Source organism: Hippopotamus amphibius, chromosome 9, assembly GCF_030028045.1.
Source record: "Hippopotamus amphibius kiboko isolate mHipAmp2 chromosome 9, mHipAmp2.hap2, whole genome shotgun sequence".
NCBI classification, from domain to species: domain Eukaryota; kingdom Metazoa; phylum Chordata; class Mammalia; order Artiodactyla; family Hippopotamidae; genus Hippopotamus; species Hippopotamus amphibius.
Window position 1 is genome coordinate 39228420 of NC_080194.1, and position 22605 is coordinate 39251024.

General features: G+C 41.3%; 3 protein-coding genes across 3 annotated transcripts; 1 reads left to right on the forward strand and 2 right to left on the reverse strand.

The window, feature by feature from the left end:
* Positions 1-329: 329 nt before the first annotated feature.
* On the forward strand, positions 330-1889 carry LOC130860809 (ubiquilin-3-like). The gene has a single exon (XM_057749374.1). The coding sequence runs from the start codon at positions 330-332 to the stop codon at positions 1887-1889; it is 1560 nt and encodes a 519-aa protein (XP_057605357.1).
* Positions 1890-7102: 5213 nt separating this feature from the next.
* On the reverse strand, positions 7103-8059 carry LOC130861510 (olfactory receptor 52D1). Its single transcript, XM_057750448.1, has one exon. It carries the CDS (start codon positions 8057-8059, stop codon positions 7103-7105), a length of 957 nt encoding a protein of 318 aa, XP_057606431.1.
* A 6801-nt stretch (positions 8060-14860) lies between these two features.
* On the reverse strand, positions 14861-21524 carry LOC130860810 (olfactory receptor 52D1-like). Its single transcript, XM_057749375.1, has 3 exons — positions 21448-21524; positions 18382-18455; positions 14861-15780 (listed from the first exon to the last, which is right to left on the reverse strand). Exons 1-3 carry the CDS (start codon positions 21522-21524, stop codon positions 14861-14863), a joined length of 1071 nt encoding a protein of 356 aa, XP_057605358.1.
* Positions 21525-22605: the final 1081 nt, after the last annotated feature.

A 22605-nucleotide genomic window follows, 5' to 3' on the forward strand; every position in this document is an offset into this window, starting at 1 on the left:
TAAAAATCTTTTTTTCTTCTGTTATTTAAATCAAATCTTAAAGAATGCCAACTTCAGGCAGAGAGCGCTGCCCTTCCCCCATTCAGATCTACCATTCAACTATGAGCTCATCACTGACATCATCTCCCCTAAGGCTGGCTCTGGAGAAGGGCAGCTGCCACCCCATGGGAGCCAGGTGGCTGAGGGCTACACTGGGAGGTGGTGTCCATAGGACTTGGGTGAGAGGAAATCAGGGGACACCTACTGGTCCCTGCACCCAGGTGTGCTAAGTGCTACATCTAGCCTTCCTCAGGTCCTCTGGGGGCCCTGAAGTCTGCTCTTGAGGAAATATGGCACAGGCTAGGGAAGAAGCAGGGGACAGTCGGCTGGTGTCTGGTCGGGAGCCACCATCACGCATCATCAGAGTGTCTGTCAGGACCCCGCAAGACTGCCAGGAATTTCTGCTGGCAGAAAATAGCAGCATCCACCACTTTAAGAAACAGATCTCCAAACGTCTTCACTGTAACACTGACAGACTGGTGCTCATCTTCTCTGGAAAGATCCTTCGGGATCAAGACATACTGAGACAGCGCGGCATCCTTGATGGCACTACAGTCCACCTGGTGGTGAGGACCCATGTGAAAGGAACTCCCCCCGGTCCCAGCACTCTGCCAGGCCCCACCAGCCACTGCGCTCATTGTTCTGAACCATTCATCTCGGAGAGTGCTAGGATGCTAGCCAGGCTGGGCCGGCTGGCCCGGAGCTTTCCTGAACTAGCTGACTTCCTTGGCCAATTGGCTCAACTCCTGATGGCTGTGCCGGAGTCCGTGGGGCAGCTCTTAGAAGACCCTGTGGTTCAAGGTCTGGCAAGTGAGAAACCAGCAAATGCCAGCCATGTTCCTGAATCCTCAAGGCCAGTACAGAAACCCGAGCCAGCTCTTAAGGTTCTGGAAACCTTGCAGAACCCTGCCCAGCAACAGGAGCTCCTGCAGGCAGACAAGCGGGAGCTGGAGGCCTTGAAGGTAGTGCTAGGTGGTGACGATGCTATGCGACCGGTCTGCTCTGATATCCAGCACCTCATGCTCTCCACTCTGGCCCCTTTGGTTGCCTCTAAAGGCCACAGTCCAGGTTCAGAGTCTTGCAGAGGAGTGGCTAATCCTCACAGCAGGGCTAACACCACCACCACAGTGCCCACAACCCTCTCACCTGCCAGGCCATTGGCACAGGAAGTCAGTGCAGGAGTAATTGCCCAGTCCAGAGGCGTGGTTTCAAACCAGGCCAATTCAGGGTGCAGGACTGGACTGTCAGACTTAAACGCAGGCCAGGATCTTTCCTCCCAGGAGAGTCAGCAGCCCATAGGCAAAGCCACTCCAGCCAGTCAGCTGAGACCGTCACCCTCTGCCTTGCGTAGAGCCTTACATGTCCTGCAGCAGAATCCATCTCTGCGACACCAGCTGGCAACAGGCAGCCCCCTGCGACATCATATACCACTCCTTCCCATACTCACCAACCCACAGGCACTGCAGGCATTGATACAGATAGGAAAGGGCCTGCAGATACTGTCCAGGGAGGTGCCTGGGTTGGGACCTTGTCTTTGGGGTCCAGATAGACCACATGGGGCTAGAAGAGCTTCTGAAGCTAGGGGTGGAGGACAGGGTCACAGAGCAGACCCTGTGCAAACTATCTTGGCCGTTCTTCAGCTCCTCCATGCTCTGGCCAATGCCTGCTCCCAGTCTACGCAGTCCTCAGTGTCCTCATCCCTCCTCACTGAAGGCCAATACCAGCAAGAACTGGAGCATCTGAAGGCCATGGGGTTTGCTAATCACGATGCCAATCTTCAGGCCCTCGTGGCCACAGGTGGAGACATCCATGCCGCTGTTGAGAGGCTGCTGGGAATCCCGGAGGCCTAGGTGCCTCCAGCAGATGCCGCAATGCACCACTCCATGGAGTGGAGGGAGGCAAAGGAAGGAGAAGGGGAAGGAGAGGAGGAGCTTATTTTGGGAATTCCTCCTGCTCAGATCATGTGCACACTTGTAGAGCCTCTCCTCACTGCCCAAGTCTGTTCTACACTAAAAAAGATTGCTTGGATCTTACTTGTGGTGTCAATTTGGGGGCACGTGGGCAAAGAGAATGTTGTTTGGGGGAGAGACTGATCATTATTTTATGGTCTTGGGTCTGGGCTTCACCTATTCTCTGAATGCTAATCTCAGAGTATTTTCCAAATTTGAACATGAGATAGGGAAATGCTGAATTCTTTTCAGTATCTCTACTCCTGCTTAATGGACAACCCAGTTTCCCACCAATACTACTATCATCACCACAAGCCATCCGATTACAGCTCCAGGGTGACTGAAGAAATCCTGGCTTTTGCTCACCCAGGAACCCATGAGTTTCTTCGCGGCCTCTGAAAGCCATCCACTCTTTAACCATCTTTCTCTGTCTTGAGGTCTAATCTCATGATGTTGCAGAAAAGATGCTTAACTTCCCTTTCAGTTAGGGCTTGTCCTTTGCTATCTGTCTATACCAGGATCCTGCTTTTAGGAGGTCAACCTTTGCTACTTCTGAAGCTCCATCCTCTCCTCCTATGCAGGCTTCTTTACATTGCAAAATGTTTGACTCTGCTGCCTTATCTGCTACAGAACCTTATCTTTCCTTTTGTCTCTGAATTTCTTCACAGTGTCTCCCTTTCCAGTGGTCATGTTTCACCATCCTATGCAGTCAGAGGCTTGTCCCCAGTACAGAGTGGAAGCTTTCTCAAAAGAGCTGCTCATTCTTAATCTCCCTAATTTTTTCTACAGAATTTGATGTATTGACCCTTCTTTAAGTTGCTTCTTTTAATATATTTTCTTATCCATTCTCTTATAAAGTGGTGCTTCCTAAGAGTATGTAATGCCAATTCTTTCTCTATTCATCCTTCAGAGAGTTTGGGCATTTTCTTGGCTCTGGCTCTTACTTCTGTGCTCGTGGTTCCTAAATCTCTGAGTCTATTTGTACTTTCCACAATCTTCTAGACTTCTGGCCAGGTGTCCCAAAGGAAGCTCTGCTTTAGCATGTCCAAGTATAGCACAGCATCTTCCCCTTCACCTCCATTCCTACTATAAATTCTGCGGATCCTATGTCTTGGTGAAAGTCATTAATACATTCTTAATCCACCCATTCTTTTCTGTAAACCTCTAATTCAGTGAGGTGACTCATAGTGTAAGTGGATGGAACATGCCCCAGAGGACCAGTGGCTATAAGTAACAATACAGCAGGATAAAAGCTATTAAGAGAGGGGGGCTACTATTTGAAGAGTTACTTTAGGGGAAACCAGGGATTAAAATTCAGAGCCAGCTTCAGGGGTCAATTGAGCCTGGCCTGAGAAATAACTGAATTTCATGCTTGCTGGGGGCTGGGGAGGATTGATGCCTCTGAGACAGACACTGTGACTTAACTGTGTTGTGATGCCCCATGAGCCTGAGACATGAAGGTTGTGGAGGTGAGGGACTGTGGATAACACATTTTTGGGACCTCACTTCCCAGCAGTGAGCCTGGTACACAGTTTACTCTTCATTTTCCTGTGGCCACCAGGGTGTTGGTCTGTATTTCTGAGATTCGTGATGCAAGTTTGGTCTCACAGCTGAGTGAGATTCCTGGGGAAGGAATGGGGGTGATGGGCAGGGCAGTATTCTGGGATCCCAGAGGAATGCTTCACCTTTCTCCATCACGCAGGCTCCAGTGGCCAGACACCTCAGTGGAGTAATAGACCTTAACAATAATGTTAGTAGTCTTCTTGGGAGCCAGACCCTACTACCTTCAGTCTGATAGCAGCTACTGGTTTCTACAAATTACTTTCCCCCTCTAGGAACTATTGTATTCTAGCTTTAGAATGATGAGGGTAAAAAAAAAAAAAAAAATTCCTAAGGAGTAGAGTTTGCAGCCAGGGCTGCAGAATCCTCCATCTATCTGTTATCTGTGGTATGTGCAAGTTGAACTTTGGTTAGCAACAGGAAACCCTGGAGAACAATCCTGTGCTATATCTACAGGACATCAGCCCAGAGTATTGGCTGTAGCTAGATCCCTGTGCCAAGTTATTAGAAACTGTGTGGTTCCTGCATCTCATATTATCTCTGTAGGCAGGACAAAGGGAGGTGAGATGCTCCTGGAAAAGCCAAAATTGAAGAAGAGAGTTAGGTGAGGGGTTTCTGCTAAAACAATTCCTTTCTGTAATACCAGTGTTGGAGTGGAATTAAAGGTTTAGGGAAGGAGGAAGGATGCTGGGCAGAATGGGTGTACTGAAACCCACAATGCTCACATGCACGTACATCAATCCGCAGAATAATACAGAAAGAAAAATGTGGTCACTGACACATATAGTAGAAGCATAAACTAAAGTTAGGCTAGATCACATGGAGGCTATCACACAGTCTTACCGTTATAATACTGTAGAAAATAAGCTTGATAGCCCTATGCATAAATTTTCAGTCAGACATAACGAAAGTTAGAGACACAGAGATAAATGATCTGTACTCCGCAGCAGCTATTGATTGGCTGTCTGCCAGTTGTAGATGTGTATCATGAAATCATACACAATTTCAATCACAGGCATACAGCCAGCACACAGACATCTATTCACACACAGAAATGTAAAGAGAAATGAAAATCACAAATTATGATAAAATGACGCTTCAGTTTTTCTTGTAGGAAATGAAACAAATTCTTGATTGTTTTGCTCAATATAATAAAGTGTTAGCTTTCACTGGGAGTAAAAATAAAATGAGAAATTCAGAAGTTATTCAATCCTAGGGTACTTGATAGAAACCCAGGGAGGTGGGAGAATAATACCAAAGCTAGCAACCATTCTGTAAGCATGAGGAGTCATTTACTTTTGAGCAAGTGTAGCTATTCTTTCGAAATTCCTGAAAGATATGGAATCTTATTTTCATTTTACACTAGAGAAACAGGCACCAAAGGGTTAAGTGACTTACCACACATGTGTGGTTGAAATTCTAAGCTGGTCTTCCTGATTCGAGTGTCCTCATTCTGTGCACTGCACAGAGGTTCAGATGAGAGTGTGGGATTCAGAGTGACTGTTAAGGGAACAAGATCTGGTCAGATTGGAAAGACTTGAATTTATTTTAATTTATTTTTTAAATTAATGAATTTTAATTTAATTTTTATTTTATATGGGAATATAGGTGATTTACAATGTTGTGTTAGCTTCAGGTGTACAGCAAAGTGATTCAATTATACATATACATATATCCATTCTTTTTCAGATTCTTTTCCCATATAGGTAATTACAGAATATTGAAATTCTGTAGAGTTCCCTGTGCTATACAGTAGATCCTTGTTGATTACCTATTTATATAAAGTAGTGTATATACATTAAACCAAACTCCTAATTTATTCCTCCCCTCAATGCTTCCCCTTTGGCAATGGTACGTTTGTTTTCAAAGTCTGTGAGTCTCTTTCCGTTTTGTAAATAAGTTCATTTGTATCATTTTTTGTTTTTCTAGATTCCACATGTAAGTGATATCATATGGTATTTGTCTTTCCCTGTCTGATTTTCTTCACTTAGTATGATAATCCCTAGGTCCATCAAGAAAGGCATGAATTTAAATCAGGGTGATGGAAAGGCTTAAAGGCCTACCCAGAGTGGGCTCTCAGGGAGGGTGGGATCAATGGATCAGAGTTGTGGTTTGTAGAAGTTACTTCTGAGTAACTCCTTCAGAAGGGGCACTGGGAATGAGACTAAGAGTTGAACAAAGAAGGACAGATATGCCAAAGTGATGATGCAGAAGGCTAGAATTGGTCAGCTACATGAGGCAGCAAAGGAACAAGAAATAAATATATGTTGAACTCATTTAAAAGTATGCAGATATAGAAGAGAAAGAGTATAATCCAAGAATAAATGTGTAGTGACTGAAGGATTAAGATGTGTCCATCTCCCTGATGTCTTCTTCTGTCTGCCCTACGTGGAGAATAATGTCTAGTCAGGTATCTTCCAACTTTTCTCTTTATATGTTAAAATAGCATATAGAGGCTATGCAACACTGGATGAGAGAAGTGGGCAGTGATGAATCCCAAGATCACTGTCACTGGAGAAGACATAATTTATACAATTCATTCAATTTCTTGGGTTGGAGTGAAGTCAAAAGCATCCAGTTCCCCTTCCTCTGGGCTGATGATTTTGGAGAAAATACAGTTTTAATGAGCACTGTTCATATCCCAAGCACTGTCTAAACATTTTAAAGCTGTTATATAATATACTTATCACAATAGGCCTGTGAAGTGATATAAACAGTCTTAAGTATGTTTCAACTAGGCTAACAATGTTTAGAGAGACTGCATAACTTTCTCATATTTATTTAGTGATCATTTTACGTTAGGTACTGTCTTAACTTTTCTACATTATTCACCACATTTACTTGTTCCTCACCAAAGCACTGAGTTAGATACTAACATTATCCTCCATTTAATTGGCTAAACTGAGACATTTAGTAATGTGCTCAAAGGCCACAGAAGTAGTAAAGGAGGAACCAGGATTCAAACCCAGGTACTCTATTTCTTTTTTTATTTTATTTTTCTGTGTGGACATGCATTTTTTTTATTGAAGTATGGTTGATATACAATAGTTCAAGTGTGCAGCAAAGTGATTTGCACATGAAGTTTTCTTCAGGTTCAAAGAATTTTTAATTTTTAATTTTAATTTTAATATTTTTCCATTCTTTTCCAATTCTTTTCTCACTTAGATTACTAGAGAATAATGGGCAAGGTTGCCTGTGCTATGTAGTAGATCCTTGTTGGTTATCTATTTTAAATATAGCAGTGTGTACATGTCAATCCCAAACTCCCTGTCTATTGCTCCCCTCTCCCCAGCCCTTAACCCCGGATAACCGTAAGTTCATTCTCTAAGTCTGTGAGTCTGTTTCTGTTTTGCAGATGAGATCATTGGTAGCATTTTTTTAGATTCCACATATAAGTGATATCATATGATATTTGTCTCTGTCTGACTTACTTCACTTCCAGAGTTTCCTCTCATGTAAGCACATCCCTCTCATGTCAGAGGTCTCTGTCCATGAAAATGCATCCCGATTTGCTATCATACGTATTTTTCTCATTTCCAACCTCTGCTTAGAATTCATATTGAAATTTTCCCCAAGTAAAGTAGTCTTGGAAGTCGACTCCGAATCTCCTTAGTCCTAGCCCCATAGATGATCGGGTTGAGCACAGGAGGCACCAGAACATAGAGATTAGCCAGAAAGATGTGCACGTGCTTGGGGACTCGGTGTTGGCCAAAACGGTGGGTGAGGAAGGAGAAGAAGGCAGGAATGTAGAAGACCAGGATTACCCCGAGGTGGGAGCCACAGGTATTCAGTGCCTTGTGCTGGGCATCACGGGATGGAAGACTAAAGACAGCATGGAGGATAAAGCCATAGGAAATGGCAATGAGAATAGAATCCAGACCCATGGCCAGAAGGGCCACAGTCAGCCCATAGACAACATTGACGGTGATGTTGGCACAGGCCAGTCGAGCAACGCCCATGTGCTCACAGTAAGTGTGTGTCATGACACGGTGCTGACAGTAGGGCAGCCGCCTCAGCAAGAAGATGAAGGGGGAGACAATGGCCACACTACGCAGTATCCCAATGAGGCCGATTCTGCCTATGACAGTGTGGTTGAGGATGGTTGTGTATCTCAGTGGGTTGCAGATAGCCATGTATCGATCAAAGGCCATGGCAACAAGAACTGAGGACTCTAGGGCGTAGATAGAATGGACACAAAACATCTGGGTCAGGCATCCCCCAAAGGAAATCTCACCAGCTTGGAACCACAAGATGGCCAAAGTCTTGGGCACAGTGGTGGAGCTGAGAGCCAGGTCGGTGAGTGAGAGGAGGCAAAGGAAGAGGTACATGGGTGCATGAAGGGCACTGTCTGTCACTATGACCAGGATGAGGGTGGCATTCCCAGCCAGTGCTACCAGATACATGACACAAAAGGGGATGGCGATCCAGATGTGGGCCCGCTCCAGCCCTGGAATCCCCGTCAGAAGGAGAGTGACTGGGAGACTGTCATCGCTGATGTTGGAAGCTGGCATTCTGCTTGTCAAATGAAGGGCTCTGTCCAAGGGGTGATGGTCCACCTGTCCTGTAACATGAGAGATTTGGATCATTTACATAAAATGATGACCTTTCTGTCAAATCATCCTTTTTAGGCTGAGAAAAATATTTGTTGTTATTTACTTAAGACTCTTAAAATACTCTACCACATAGAATCTGCTTTTCCCCCTTCTGCTGATTCCTATGCTCGTCCATCATGTTTTGAGTTCTACATCCCAAGAACCAAGCTCAGTATTCAAGCATCTGTCCCATCTGATGCTTCGAGAGGTATCTCCTACACATTCTGCACATCATTTATTAACCTTTAGTTGACCCACATGCTGGGATGTTCCTCGCCTTTCTTTCATTCAAGCCTTTTCCCATGCCTATGGAGCCTTCTTTCTTTATTTTCCCCCTCTTTAATTTTTAAGCTTCAGTGAAAGTTTTTATTTCTCCTTGAAGCCTTCCCATTTTTTAGATCCATAGTGATCTTTTATATCTTCCATTCTTCCACTGCTTTACAAAATCTCATTGGCTGAGACTATGTCTTTGCAATTGCACCCTCCCCACTGACCATGACTGCATCTGTACCTAGTCATTTTGATCAACGTTCATTAAAGACTCAATTCTGATAATTTTAGCAGTATATCATTGCTTTTTTAACAATGATATAACAATGTATCTTTATTCATTTATTTTGTGTGTGTGTGCCTGTAATGTAAGTTCCCAGATATAGAGCAAAAAACTTCTTTGTATATATTCATTGAAACACCTAGAAAAAATGTAGGCAATGTGAATATGCTTACATATCTCATGAATGAATATGTACAGTGATTTGAGTATTTAAGAGGATATAATAGAAGAAAGCAAAAGCAAAAGTTACTGCTGTACAATACATAAAATGCATAAACATGCTAGCTGGGTCGACAGCACTGCCTACTATGGCAAAGCCAGCCAAAGTCCTGTAGGCCCATGGGTGTGATGGCTGGATGTTACGGCCAGATCAGAATGCCAAGTGCTGATAGAGGCAGATTAAGGAATAAAATCTAGTGTCCCAAGGTTGCTAAGAGTGAAGATACCCTGGAAAGAGAATCTGTTTTTGCTGTTGAAGGCTAGTTAGGATTTACTGATATTTTCCTTGGTAGCATACAGTTGACCCTTGAACAATGAGGGTGTTAGGGATGCCAACCAGCTGTGCAGCTGAAAATCCTCATGTAATTTATAACCTGCCATTCACATCAGTGGTTCCTTTTATAAGTGGCTCCTTAAATCCACGAATCTGCATTCACAGATTCATTCAACCACAGGTCAGTAGTACTATCGTATTTACTTTTAGAAAAAATCCACTTATAAGTGGATCTGAACAGTTTAAACACCTGCTGTTCAAGAGGCAGCTGTATTGTGTACTTAAATTTGTGTAGGATTCCAAGAAGCTTGAATTTTAATCCTGCTTCTGTAACAAAGTTAATGTGTGACTTGGAACAACACTCTAACTTCCCCATGTGGTCTTAATTTGGAAAGAGCAATGGCTCTGCAGTCATTCTCTCTTTTTGTATCTGCTCATTATGCAGCTTTGGAGAAATCTCACAACCTTTTTTATCCCCCCTTTGGTTACATTGGTTTATAACATTATAAAAATTTCATGTGCATAACATGACATTTCAACTTCTGGATACGTGTGCTCACAAGTGTACACATCACCACCATACCAGGTACTAAGGAAAACAGTATGGAGACTCCTCAGAAAAATAGGAAGAGAACTCCGTATGATCCAGCTCTTCCAATTCTGGATATTTATCTAGAGATTACAAAGACACTAACTCAATAAAATACATGTATCCATATGCTCACTGCAGAATTACCTACAGTAGCCAAGATACAGAAAAAACCCAAGTGCCCATTGATGAAGAAGGGGTGAACAAGACATGGTCCTTATATAGACAATGAAATACCACTCTACAAACTTTTGGTGCCATTGTTTTTTACATCTCTAGATTGGAAACAGCATCACCTGGTCTACTAGTTTCACAGGGTTTTGTATTGAGCTAAAAATAATATTCATGTGATTAAAAATTTAGACTTCCCAAATAATCTCCTTTTTTCCTTTCCTTTTCTTTTTCAAACAAGCTCTTTATCTTCTAACAACCTTTTGAAGAAAATAGACTATAATTTTCATTTGCACCCCTAACCAGTGCGAAAATAAAGTCCAAAGAAATGAATGTATGTATTCATGATTGCAAAGCATCTTAATTGCAGAAGTGAAATTAGATTTTGTGTGTCCTGATTCAGAGTTGCATGTTTTTCCTTCACCCAAATTTCCATTAATATGACCAATATCTGAATTCCTATGTCTTTTGAACAAGGAGTTTTGTCAATAATTCAAAATGCTGCAGTCACTTTATTATCTGAATCCGGAAGTGTAAAGAGAATTAGGGAGCCCCTCCTATGTGCATAGAGACTTCCACTGATGACACCAACTGCTCTTGGGCTCAGCCTTGACACAGGCCTGAGACATGGGGGAGAGAAGCTTGAATAGTGGAGGGCAGAGAGCTTGAATCACTACCATCTTCCCTCCCCCTCTCTTCCCAGCTTATTCATGCTCCCTAAGGAAGATTTCAAATGATTATTATAAGATAGCTACTACTCTTTGACCATCTGAGACCATCTGTGAGGACAAAAAAGACTGGGATAAAAATCCAGCTGGAGTTTTCCTCCCTGGGAAACAACGGGATAAGGATATTGAGCTGGAGCTTCATTCCGGTCCACAATGGGGGCATCCTCCCCAAATTGTCCCAGGACCTTGTTCTTCTAGGCCCCTCTCTGTGATTAGACCTTAATAACTTAACCCATGTGTTTCCACTGAACACAGCCACTGGGCAATGTGATTTCAAGAACGTACCTGTGTGGTAGGCGTGCATTTGTAGGTGGACCAGGCTGAGGTTGGAATGCTATGAACGTGTGTACTGTGTGAGTGTGAGGCTGTATGGAGAGAGTGTGGTGGTAGCCCAGATTGTGCAGGAGGTGTGTACTGAATGCAAGGTGTTATTTAAAGAGGTGAAAGTTGTGTTCTGTGCAGGTCCAGGTGGGTGTGGTATGGGGGAGCAGAGGGCTCTGAATGTGTAATCTGGGCTGAGATGTCTGATCTTTTATCTGATCTCAGTTTTCCAGGCTCAGTAAATGTCTTCAGCTCAGCTCTGTGTTCCAGCCTCCTCTGGTCCAGGGCTCCCTAAGAGAGGTTATTTATTGATGCTCTCCCTGATGCTCAGGTGTGAAAACCAAAGTGGCCTCCTCTAGGGATTTGATCTGTAGCGCACATTTTGAAAGAGAGAAAGAGAAGGAACATTGATAAAATGAGGGAGAAATAAAGAAGGGAAATTCTCCTTCATGACTTTTTGAAGAAAGTGGAAATTAAACATCTAGTGTATAATGGTTTATGTTTTATCCTCCCTTCTCATTTCTTACTTTCTCCCCCTTACCCTGTCATTCTGTCCTCTTCTCTTTATTTCTGTGTGTCTCCTTGAACCCCCCCTCATTGCGGGTACAGCCGAATTCTGTGCTCTTAAGTTGTGGTGAAACACTTATGTGAATGGGGCAGCAAGTAATGACAGTGGACCTGTGTGTACATCATTGCACTATCAGATTTTACTTGCAAAACACATATTCAACAATGAAATTATCAAGAATTTCATGGTGATGACAGCAGAGTGTTAAAGAAAGCAAGAGGCCCTTCTGAGCATGGCCACTGTGCATTAACACATGTGGTATGCCCATGAAGCCTGTCCTGGTAGCGAATGACATCAGTGCTATAGGTAGATCTCCTAAGATCCCTTGACATCAACCATCCATCAAGTCCTTGCACCAAAGATTCCTTCTATCAAAGCCCCTTCCAGGATTAATGAATTTCTCCTCCATGACTTCAGAATACTGTACTCTCTTTCCTTGTAATAGACCTCTCTCAAATTACTTCAAACTAGTGGTCTTCAGAAATTTTACATAGGAGTTTTCTAAAAGAATTTTCAAACATTATCTGTCCCTTCAAAACTTTCAGTTGACATCTAAAAATTATCATTCAAAGTTTAAAGTTAGAAATGGATGTAATTTTCACTATATTGTGAATATTGACATTTGAAACTCCCATATGACCATTTAACATGTGTCCTATGGAGACTTCAAGCCCTAGAAATTTTTAACTTACCATTATTGATTTAAAAGTAAATAAACAAGCATTTCTTAACTGTCAGAAATTTATTAGTGCTTTGTCTCCTTGAATTCACTCCATTTCCCCGCATATATTTTTGTTTGAATATTTCCTTATAATAATTCTTTTATCTTTGAAATAATAATATTTATGTATATTGGAATTATCTTATTTCCTATAACATTAGATTCAAATATTAAAGTTTTATTAATTGTTTAAAAAATTGAGGTGTCATTGATTTATAGCACTCTATGTTTCATGTGTATAACATCATATTTCAACTACAGGATACAGTACAGCATGCTCACCACCGACAGTTTAGTTTCCATCCATCAACCTACGGTTGACCCCCATTACCCATTTACCCTCTCCCAGCCCCCTTCCCTTCTGGTAACCACTACTCTCTTCTCTGTATCTGTGTGTTTGTTTCTGTTTGGTTTGGTTTGTTCATTTTTTAATTATTTTTTTTATTTCACATATGAGTGAAATCATATAGTATTATCTATCTCCATTTGACTTATTTCACTTAGCATGATACCCTCAAGGTCCATTCATGTTGTCGCAATTGGCAAGAATTCATGTTTTTTTATGGCTTAGTAGTATTGCATTGTACATACACACTACATCTTTATCCATTCATCCATGATGGGCACTTAGGTTGTTTCCATATCTTGGCTACTGTAAATAATGCTGCAGTGAACATAGGGGTCCATATATCTTTTCAAAGTAGTGTTTTTGTATTCTTTGATAAATACCCAAAGTTGAATAGCTGGATCATATGGTCCTTTCTATTCTTAAATTTTTGAAAAATCTCCATACTGTTCTCCATAGTGGCTACACCAACTTATATTCCTACCAACAGTGTACCAGGGTTCCCTCTTTCTGCACATCTTCACCAACATTTGTTATATCTTGTCTTTTTTTGTTTTAAGCTTTAACTATTTGTCCCTTTATTCAGCCTGAAACTTTTTAATAAAGGTAAAGAATAATGTTAAGGATAAATATCATCATTTTATTTGAGCTCTTTTGATTTTCTGTGAGCCTTGGGAAAACAGGATCAGTGGTTTGTTTTTTTTTTAATTTTTATCGAGTACAGTTGATTTACGTTGTGTTAATTTCAAGCATACAACAAAGTGAATCTGTTATACATACACATATATGCACTCTTTTTAAGATTCTTTTCCCATATAGACCATTAGAGAGTCTTGAGTAGAGTTCCCTGTGCTATACAGTTGGTCCTTATTAATTATCTTCTTTAATTAATTAATTAATTGGCTGTGTTGGGTCTTCGTTGCTGCACATGGGCTTTCTCTAGTTGCAGCAAGCAGGGGCTACTATTCATTGCAATGTGAGGGCTTCTCATTTTGGCGGCTTCTCTTGTTGCGGAGCACAGGCTCTAGATGGGCGGGCTTCAGTAGTTGCAGCACATGGGCTCAATAGTTGTGGCTCATGGGCTCTAGAGTGCAGGGGCAATAGTTGCGGTGCACGGTCTTAGTTGCTCCGCTGGCATGTGGGATCTTCCTAAAGTAGGGATCAAACCAGTGTCTTCTGCATTGGCAGGCAGATTCTTAACCAGTGCGCCACCTAGGGAGTCACCTATCTACTTTATATATGGAAGTGTCTTGTCTTTTTTATATCAGTCATTCTAACAAGTGTGAGGTGATATCTCATTGTGGTTCTAATTTTCATTTCCGTGACAATTAATGACATTGAACATCTTTTCATGTTTCTGTTGGCCATCTGAATCTCTTCTTTGGAAAAATGCCTATTCAGAATCTCTGCCCATTTTTTAATATGGTTGTTTGTTTTTTTTATTGTTTAGTTGCATGAGTTATTTACATATTTTGGATATTAACCTCTTGTTGGATATATGATTTGCAAATATCTTCTCTTTGGGTAGGTTGGTTTTTCGTTTTGTTGATGGTTTCCTTTGCTGTTCAAAAGCTTTTTAGAGAAGTTATGTAATTTTTAATCTTTATTTATTGAGCATTTTACATTTCAGGCACTGTTTTAAGTTTTCTACATACATTCAGTAATTTATTTAATCTTTACCATAACCTCAAGAGTTAGTTTTAATCATTGTCCCTATTTTAGAGTTTACCAAAATAGACATAGAAAGGTTTAGTAACATGCTCAAAACACAAAACCAATAAGCAAACAAGTGAGCATCCAAACGGAGGCACTCTGATTTTAGATCTTATGCCCTTAACCACTGCCTAAAGTTTTGGAGTTTAGATTCAAATTCACTCCAGATGTTCCATTTTTGCTTTTCTTGTTTTTCACTTGACTTCCCAGTAGAATAACCCACCATGAGAAGCAATGCCCACTCCAGAACATGACTGTCTAACTTTTTGGAAAGCTAAAGCCCCTTCTGAGATGACAGAGAAAGTGTTACCGTGTTCTGAGCAATTCAGAATTGTTCAAGGAGCATATTCAATCTAATCCTCAAAGTGTCCAATTTATCTGAACATTCTTCTTTATTAAAGTGCTTCCTCCCATGTCACTGTTTCTCTCACATTATAGGCTTTTATCTATGTAAATTTATCTAGATAATTATCCTTCCCATTTATCTTTCTTTCTCAGCTCTGTCTGCTGCAAGAACTCATGCTGAGACATTCCACAAGGGAGGCAGTCTTAGAAGTCGACTCCGAATCTCCTTGGTCCTAGCCCCATAGATGATCGGGTTGAGCACAGGAGGCACCAGAACATAGAGATTAGCCAGAAAGATGTGCACGTGCTTGGGGACTCGGTGTTGGCCAAAACGGTGGGTGAGGAAGGAGAAGAAGGCAGGAATGTAAAAGACCAGGATGACTCCAAGGTGGGAGCCGCATGTACTCAGAGCCTTGTGCCTGGCATCTTGAGATGGAAGGCAGAAGACAGCATGGAGGATAAAGCCATAGGAAATAGCAATGAGGATGGAATCCAGACCCACAGCCAGAAGGGCCACAGTCAGCCCATAGACAACATTGACAGTGATGTTGGCACAGGCCAGTCGAGCAATGCCCATGTGCTCACAGTATGTGTGTGCCAAGACATAGTGACCACAATATGGGAGCCGCCTCAGCAAGAAGATGAGAGGGGAGACAACGGCTATGCTCCTGAATATACCCACAAGGCCGATTCTGCCTATGACAGTGTGGTTGAGGATGGTTGTGTATCTCAGTGGGTTGCAGATAGCCATGTATCGATCAAAGGCCATGGCAACAAGAACTGAGGACTCTAGGGCGTAGATAGAATGGACACAAAACATCTGGGTCAGGCATCCCCCAAAGGAAATCTCACCAGCTTGGAACCACAAGATGGCCAAAGTCTTGGGCACAGTGGTGGAGCTGAGAGCCAGGTCGGTGAGTGAGAGGAGGCAAAGGAAGAGGTACATGGGTGCATGAAGGGTACTGTCTGTCACTATGACCAGGATGAGGGTGGCATTCCCAGCCAGTGCTACCAGATACATGACACAAAAGGGGATGGCGATCCAGATGTGGGCCCACTCCAGCCCCGGGACCCCTGTCAGGAGGAGAGTGGCTGGGAGACTGTCATCGCTGATGTTGGAAGCTGGCATTCTGCTTGTCAAATGAAGGGCTCTGTCCAAGGCGTGATGGTCCACCTGTCCTGTAACATGTGAGAGCTGGTTCATTCACATAAAATGATGACCTTTCTGTGAAATCGTCTTTTTTAGGCTAAGAAAAATATTGTTATTAACCTGTTTAAGAATCTTAAAACGTTCTATCACACATAATCCAATTTATGCTAATTCCTATACTCATTAATCACTTTTTGAGTTCTTAGCTCCAAGCTAAGAATTTAAGCATTTGCCCTTCTAACCCTTCCAAACTTATCTCCCACCACATTCTGGACATCATTTACTTGTCTTTTGTTCATACACATCTAGGGAAATTTTGGGCCTCCTTTTTTCAGTTTATAGTATTCTCTTTGCCCAAGGAGCCATTTTTCCTTTGTTTTCTTTCTCTCTAGTTTCTAAACTTCTGGGAAAATGTCTCTGCCTTCCAGAAGACTTTCCTCTCTAACCTAGTTCTTAGTTGTCTTTCTATTTTTCATTCATCCACTACTTTCCAAAATCCTATTGTGATAAGACTGTGTCTTCATACAATTGCCATCTCCACACAACTGTGCCTGCATTCACTAAAAGACTCAATCCTGAGAACTCTTAGTAACATAGCATTGACTTCTTACCTTAATGCCATAATGTTTTGTTTACTTAATCTATGTTTGTAAGGTAACTGCCCAAATATACACCAAATGGCTTATTTTTATGTCTCACCTGAAGTGCTTATAATGAGGCTAGGCAACCTAACTATACTCAAATAGCCCATAATTGAATATCTACAGTATTTTGAGTGCACATGTGGATACAATGGAAGAAAGCAAGAGATGCAATAGACATGCTAGCTGGGGAGACAGCACTCCTAACTATGGCAAAACCAGCTTGAAATCCTACATTCCCACCTGTATAATGGCTGCATGTAATGGGCAGATCAGAATGTCTAGGGCTGATAGAGGCAGATTGAAGGAGGGACTGGAGTGTCCTAGAGTTTACCAACAGTAGACATCCTGGAAGAGTGAATACATTTTTGTTGTAGAATGCTAGTATTATATACATCTTCCCTCATAACATTGTATAACTGAAAGAATCCTTTGTAGGATGACTATAATCCTGAACTTCAGTGCTGAGTCTGTCACAAGAGTGCTACCTGACCTTGAGAAAATCCTTTCCCTTCTATGGGAAGTCTCAATTTATAAAAGCAACAATTCTGGAATCCTCCTCTCAGCTTTCTACCTATTCACAATTGAGCTTTGAATAAGTCCCACAACCTTTTTGAGACTCAACTTTCTTCCTTATGAATTGGAAATGGAAACACCTGGCTTAATTTGTTTGTGGGTGAGAAAGAGTAAAATATATGGTATTAATAAGTTTGGATATCAAAAATAATGTTCTTCCCATTTTTAGAAGCTCTTGGTCCCATAGCCACATATTGGAGTGATACAGAGTAGAGTAATTACTATACCTCTGCCTTAGCAAAATGAAATCCAAGTTCAGAGAAGTGAACTGATACAACCCAGATCACAAAGCATGTTCCTATCAGAACCGAAATTAAATCTCAGGTCTCCTGATTCAAAGTTTGGTGTTTTCCTCTCTCTTAACTGTCCATTTATATAGCCAATTCTTTAATTCCTATCTCTTTCTTTCAAGGCATTCTAATATTAGTATCGATTGCTACAATAATTATTCATTATCTGGACTCCAAAGAGACAGATAAAAGTGTAAAGGCCCTCTTATTTGCTTGGAGACTTTCACAGATGGCCCCAGCCACTACAGGAAAAAACCTTGTGTACCACACAAAAGAGCTAGAGTCACTACCTCTTCTCTTTCTCTCTTTACCCAGCCTATTCTTGTCCCCACAGGAAGGTTTCAAAGGGTTATTGTAAGGAAGCTACTACTCTGTGAGCATCTGTGGATGTAAGGACCAGAAAGATTAGGTATAAGCAAAATTGCTTTCCAGGGAAAATCATAGAAAAAAAGACATTGTGCTGGAGGACCACTGGGTGGAATTGGGGAATTGTCCCATATTTGTCCCATTCTCCCTTGTTTCTCAGTCACTACAATGGCTAAGCTTCTGAAGTCTCCTTCTAAGACCTAGACTTCAATCATTGAACTCTGAGTTCTTTCTCTGAACATAGTATTTTCAATTTCAAGGACATACCTGTATGATTGACATGCATTCACAAGCGGATGGCATTGAGGTGGCAGCTCTGTGATGGATACCATATATGAGTGTGAGGCTATGTGGGAGGGTGTGTGGGAGGTTTGTGCAGGTGCTGTGTACCTAAATATAATTTTTTAAGAGATATGAAAGTCGTGATTTCGTGCAGATTGTCTGTGTGTGACTTACAGGATGATAGGGTCTGAGTGTGTAATCTGAAATATTTGATCTGTTCTCAGTTTTATGTGCTCAGTGAGTGTCCTCATCTTAGCTCTGGGTTCCAGCCTCCTCAGGTCAATGGGCTTGGTAAGTGCAGTTATTTATTGACTCTCTGTGACTCTCAGGTATGAAAACCCAAGGGGTTTGCTCCAGGGATTTGATAGAAACAGGAATAATTGGATACTCACATGCAAAAGACTGAAATTAGACCCCTCTCTCAAACTATATACAAAAATTAACTCAAAATGGATAAAACATCTAAACATAAGACAAATCTACAACATCTTTAGAAAAAACTTAGGTGTAAGTCTTTGTGTGCCTGTATTAGACAATGGTTTTATGATATAACACACGAAAAGCACAAGTGACCAAGGGAAAAATAGGTAAATTGGACTTTACAAAAAATAAACATTTTGCATTTCTAAGGACAGTGTCAAGAAAGTTAAAAGACAACCCACAGAATGGGGGAAAATTTTTGCAAATCATATATCTGATAAGAATTTTATATCCAAAACATACGAAGAACTCTTACAGCTCAATAACAAAAAGACAAATCAGTTAAAAATGGATAAGTGATTTGAACAGAAGTTTCTGCAAAAAGAGATATATAAACAGCGAATAAGCACAAAAAAAGATGTTCAACTTCATTAATCATTTAGGAAATACAAATCAAAACCACTATGAGATATCACTCCACATATTAGAAGGGCTATACACAAAAACAAAATAAAAAACAAAAAGAAAATAACAAGACTTAGCAAAAGATGTGGAAAAATTGGATTCTTCCTACATTGCTGGTGGAAATGTAAATTGGTGAAGCCACTTTGGACAACAGTTTGGCTTTTCTTCAAACAGTTATATGTAGAGTTACCAGTGACTCAGCAATTTTACTACCAGGTATATAATCTAAGAACTGAAAACCTATTTTCACACAAAAGCTTGTATACAAATATTTAAAGAAGCATTATTTCTAATAGTCAAAAGATGAGAACAGTACAAATAGCCATCAACTGATTAATAAACAAACAAAATAAAGTGTGTATATATACATATGTATATATATATATAAAGGAATATTGTATCAGGAATGAAGTGCTGATATATAATGAACCTTGAAAACATTATGCTAAGTGAAATACACCAGACACAAAAAGCCACATATTTTATTATTACATTTAAATGAAATTTTCAGCATAGGCAAGTCCACAAAAACAGAACATAAATTAGTTCTTGCCAGGGTCTGGGGTAGATAAGAATTGGGAGTGACTGCTAATGGTAATGGAGTTTCATTTTAGAGTGATAAAAATGTTCTGGAATTAGATATTGGTTACAGTTGCATAACTTTGCAAATATACTAAAAAGCATTGAATTGAACACTTAAAACTGAATTTTATGGTTTGTGAACTGTATGTTAATAATAAAATTAAAAAATAAATCATAGAATTGTATAATCACTGAAACTTAAAAGTTCAATGGCTTGGGACCCATTTGTCTATGTGACACTACAGATAAAGCAAGCCCCGCATCTGGGTGGGGGGTACAGAGGAAGGGGCCATTTTTGTATCCTAGATCTTAGCTGGTGGCCTTGTGGGAATGCCAGAAATTTACTGTTATGAGGCTGAGAGAGATGGATTCAGCTTCTTCCATTCTTTTCCTTTTTAGTTTTCTCTATTTTTGAGGGGGGTTGCAGAGAGAGGCAAAAGCAGAGAGAAAATCAATTCATAGGAAAGAAAGAATAAGCAGGAAAAAATATAGAGATGATGAAACAAATAAAAATATAGAGATGAAACTTGCTCCAGGGGCTTGGCTAGAAAAAAATTCTCATTAGGTTTTCTGAAACTATTAAGTGAATAAATGAGTGATCTATGTTTGAATGTAGCTCTGCTACTCGGTGGTATTATAAGTTTGAACCTAATTTGACCTCCTAGGCAACTTATTTTTCTCACCAGTAGAATGGGAAGATAATATTTCTCCCCAAACTTGGTTGTGAGGCTTGAAAATAACAATGCTCATAAACTTCCTGATGGAGTCCAAGGAACACCGTAAACACTGAGTATCACTGGTAATTATTGTATTTCTATCACTTACGACTCTAGCCAACTCTACTTTCGGGTTTCTGAAGGTTCCCTAAGAAGAGAACCCTGGAGTGAGGACTTGGCTTGGAGAAGAGAAATCCTAGAGCCGAAGGTCAAGAGGAATGAGTTATATCCTTGACAATCACACTCTTCATTCTGCCATGGCACCCATCCTTGAGAGGATCTGAGCCATGAGGACATGGTGTGGGGGCTGGTAAGTCCTACTCAGCTGGGAGGAGAGGTGTTACTGAACCAAACTTGGGTCCACTTGCCCACAGGTAGTAAAGCAAATCCACTGGTATCTAGTGACACCAGGTGTGGTGGAGGAAAGTGCAGGGTTTAATGTAAGGTGCCAGACAAGGAGTCTGGGGCAGCTAGTGCTCAAAAACCTGAACTTCCCAATGGGTTTCAGGAAAGCATTTTTCAAGGCAAGCTGAGGGAGGGGAGTTTCAGGGTCTGTGATGAGTTCGTGCACAAATCTTTGATTGGTTGATGGTGAGGTAACAGGATGGTATCATAGGGATTAACATTATCAATCCTAGGGTTCCAGCCAGTCTGGGGGCTACGTGCTCCTGGTTATCCAGTAGTTAACTTCTTCCAGTTGATGGGGGTTTTCTCATCTGTAAAACAACTCAGGAAATGTGCATCAAATATAATTATCTATGTATTTCAAGGAGGAACTAAAGATTCTGTGGCTGCTGTATAGCTGATTTACTGTTTAAATCGTTACCACTTCTCCTGGCCCAACTGCTACTTTTGTCACTACACATTCACATCCTTTCAAAAATTAATTCTTGAGCCAGAATTTTGTGACTCAGGAGAGGCCTGGGATACTACAGCTTTTTTACAAAAAAAAAAGAAGCAGGCAAAGGATATGGGGGAGGGGTCTGCCCCAGGAAGGCCCCATAGCGTCCTGCTCAGTTACAATTGTGTTGCCTTGCCTTTCCAGACAGGTCTGAAACACCCATGGGGACAGACAGCAGGAGGTATCCACTAGGATCCCACTGCAAGGAGGCTCTTCCCCACAGGGTTTAGCTGGGAGATATTGTGGCTTTACCATAGCTCTTCTACCGCTCAGAGCCTGAGAGTCATCTCCTGTGAAATGTGATGTGTGCAGGGTTTTCTACAGCCTTGCCCTTGCTTGGAGGAAACACAGCCTGATCCTCCTGAAGCACCTGGGTCTGGCCAGGGCAGTTCTCTGCAGCTGTTCTTCTGCCTTCTTATTTATCTTCTCTTCCTTCTCCCTCTCCATGTTTAATGTTCCAGCCACTGTCTCCCTAAAATCCCTTCTCTGGTCTTGCATTCCCTTTCTCTCACCTGACCTTCCCCATTTCCATGCTACTTCCTCTATATTTTCCCCTTTTCTCTCTCTCTTCCTCACTCTCTGCCTCTCCCGCTGCCCTTCAGTATCTCTGACTCTTTATCACTTCTCTCTCCATCCTCTGCCCTCACATTTTGCTTGACATGAACGTTGAGAAAAAATATTAAGGAACAGCGAGGAACACTCAGCTGAACTCAATATCTCTAATTAGGACAGAAAAGAGGTACTACAACTGGCCCTATTCTGCAGTGGAAGGTTTTTAGAGACAATTTTAGACTTTCTTTGGAACTCAAGGGTGGGGTGCTCAAGAAGTGAGTGACCCATGCATATCTTTAGGACCGTCGCCTCTAAAATCCTCAAGTGTCAGTTTCTTTATATGGTACTAATGGGAGCTCATTACATTGTACATGTTTCCCAGGGCTAATCTGGCTCATCCTCCCTACCTCTTCAAACCCAATGCTGCTACTCAGCATTCCTATCCTTCAGCAGTAGTTCCCTGAAAACTTTGTCCCAGACACTTATCTTTATGGTAGAGAATTTCTTTCTGATTTCTAATCTGATTGCCCATTGATATACGAGGGTGAGTCAAAAATTATCCGCACTCTCGTTATATTAAAACTTCTGTAAATTTTACAGCCAGAGTTTGGATAATTTTTGACTCACCCTAGTAATAGTGAGCTTCTTGAAGAGAAAATAGCAAATTTTCCTCCAAGGGTCACATAAAACCATAAAGCACTGAATGGTGGGTAATTCCACTTAAGTGTTAGGAATTATCCATGAGAGGCAGAGGGAATCTAACAAATTCCAAAACTAGTAGGCAGTCACTTATCACAGTGATGAAAAGGTTTTGGACATGCCATAGAAATACTATGAAATATTCCTAAATGTATCTTCTTCCTCAAATGATTGTTTCTGAAACTCCTCAGTGCAAGAGACCAAAGGGAAAGATGCAAAATGCATTGATTACTCTTTTATCACCCCTTCTCACAACCTCATTTGGTCTGGTGTAAAG